Here is a 1,195-nt window from a genome sequence, read left to right as displayed (position 1 = left end):
GGCGTGGTTTGGTGCAGTTAGTGGGTGTGTCAAAGGCGTTTCTTGTCTGTGGTTGAAGGGTGTTGCTCGATATGGAAGTTTCATGAGTTTTGTCTTTGCTGAGTTGCTAAGGACTACTACAGGTGTATAACAGGAAGAAGAGGTGCCCTTATCTCTCCTTTAGGCGCGTAAATCCCCTCTCAAATGAGGTGGTCAGGACTACACAGCGGTATTATACTAAGGATCCTCAAAAGAAACAGAAATGTGACGAGAAAAGCTCACCCGACCCTTCTTTCTCACCTCTCTCGACCTCTGAGCACCTCTTCCACTCTCTATGCTACCAAGGGACCGGATTTTGATGACACCAGCCTCTCTTATGGCGGTAAATCCATGAGACAGCTCCTCAGAGCATTCCTCGTCTATCAACTCTTCTCCTTCAACAGCATTGTGGACTCAAGCGAGAGGGTACGTTGCATTTATGAATAAAGTCCTCCCTGCTGCTGAGAATGCAACATTATCCACATGTACAGCACATGTAAACTGTATCTAGTCAATACATGTACAATTGTATTTAAATTGTTATTTTAATGGATTTTGTCTTATCCACATGTATACATAAAGCTTGCTGCTTTGTACTAATAAGTAATTATGATAAAGGCTGGCATTATTAGCACATACATGTACATGTATATTACTTTTTAATTTACATTGCAGCTGTTGAAAGTCGCTAAAAAGATACTTGGGCAGTCTTTATTCAGGAAACTCATGAAGTGGACGATATATGGGCAGTTTGTCGCCGGAGAGGATTTGAAAACACTCCAGCCGGCAATGAAGCACCTACAGAGCCGAGGGGTTCGATCAATACTTGACTACGCCGTGGAGGACGATGTACAGAACAGCGAAGTGTACATGGAAGTCAGGTAGTAGCAGTACATGTAATACAAGTAATTCTATATACATTACATTACATAATAGATACTATAGTCATACTACTATAGTCTATAGTATTGGCGTATTTGGTTGTAGGTAGTGATTGTATTGTCGTATGATGAGTCTATAGTATTTGAATAAAAGGACATTCATTATTTTCTTGTACTTCTACTACGTGTTCTTTGTTGTTTTTTTGTAGACATAAAGCTAAGCCTCCTTCAGACATCCTTCACGTAACAACTGGTAATGAATAATAATAATAATAATAATGAATTGTTATTTATGA

General features: G+C 39.6%; 1 protein-coding gene across 1 annotated transcript; it reads left to right on the top strand.

The window, feature by feature from the left end:
• Positions 1–23: 23 nt before the first annotated feature.
• On the top strand, positions 24–1,179 carry LOC100634086 (proline dehydrogenase 1, mitochondrial-like). Its single transcript, XM_011410311.2, has 3 exons — positions 24–444; positions 694–899; positions 1,109–1,179. Exons 1-3 carry the CDS (start codon positions 184–186, stop codon positions 1,161–1,163), a joined length of 522 nt encoding a protein of 173 aa, XP_011408613.2. The 5' UTR covers positions 24–183; the 3' UTR covers positions 1,164–1,179.
• The last annotated feature ends 16 nt before the right edge of the window (positions 1,180–1,195 follow it).

The sequence above is a fragment of the Amphimedon queenslandica genome, unplaced genomic scaffold, assembly GCF_000090795.2.
Source record: "Amphimedon queenslandica unplaced genomic scaffold, v1.1 AMPQUscaffold_9297, whole genome shotgun sequence".
NCBI classification, from domain to species: domain Eukaryota; kingdom Metazoa; phylum Porifera; class Demospongiae; order Haplosclerida; family Niphatidae; genus Amphimedon; species Amphimedon queenslandica.
The sequence above is the reverse complement of the archived record's forward strand: the minus strand, read 5'-3'. Positions and strand labels throughout refer to the sequence as shown.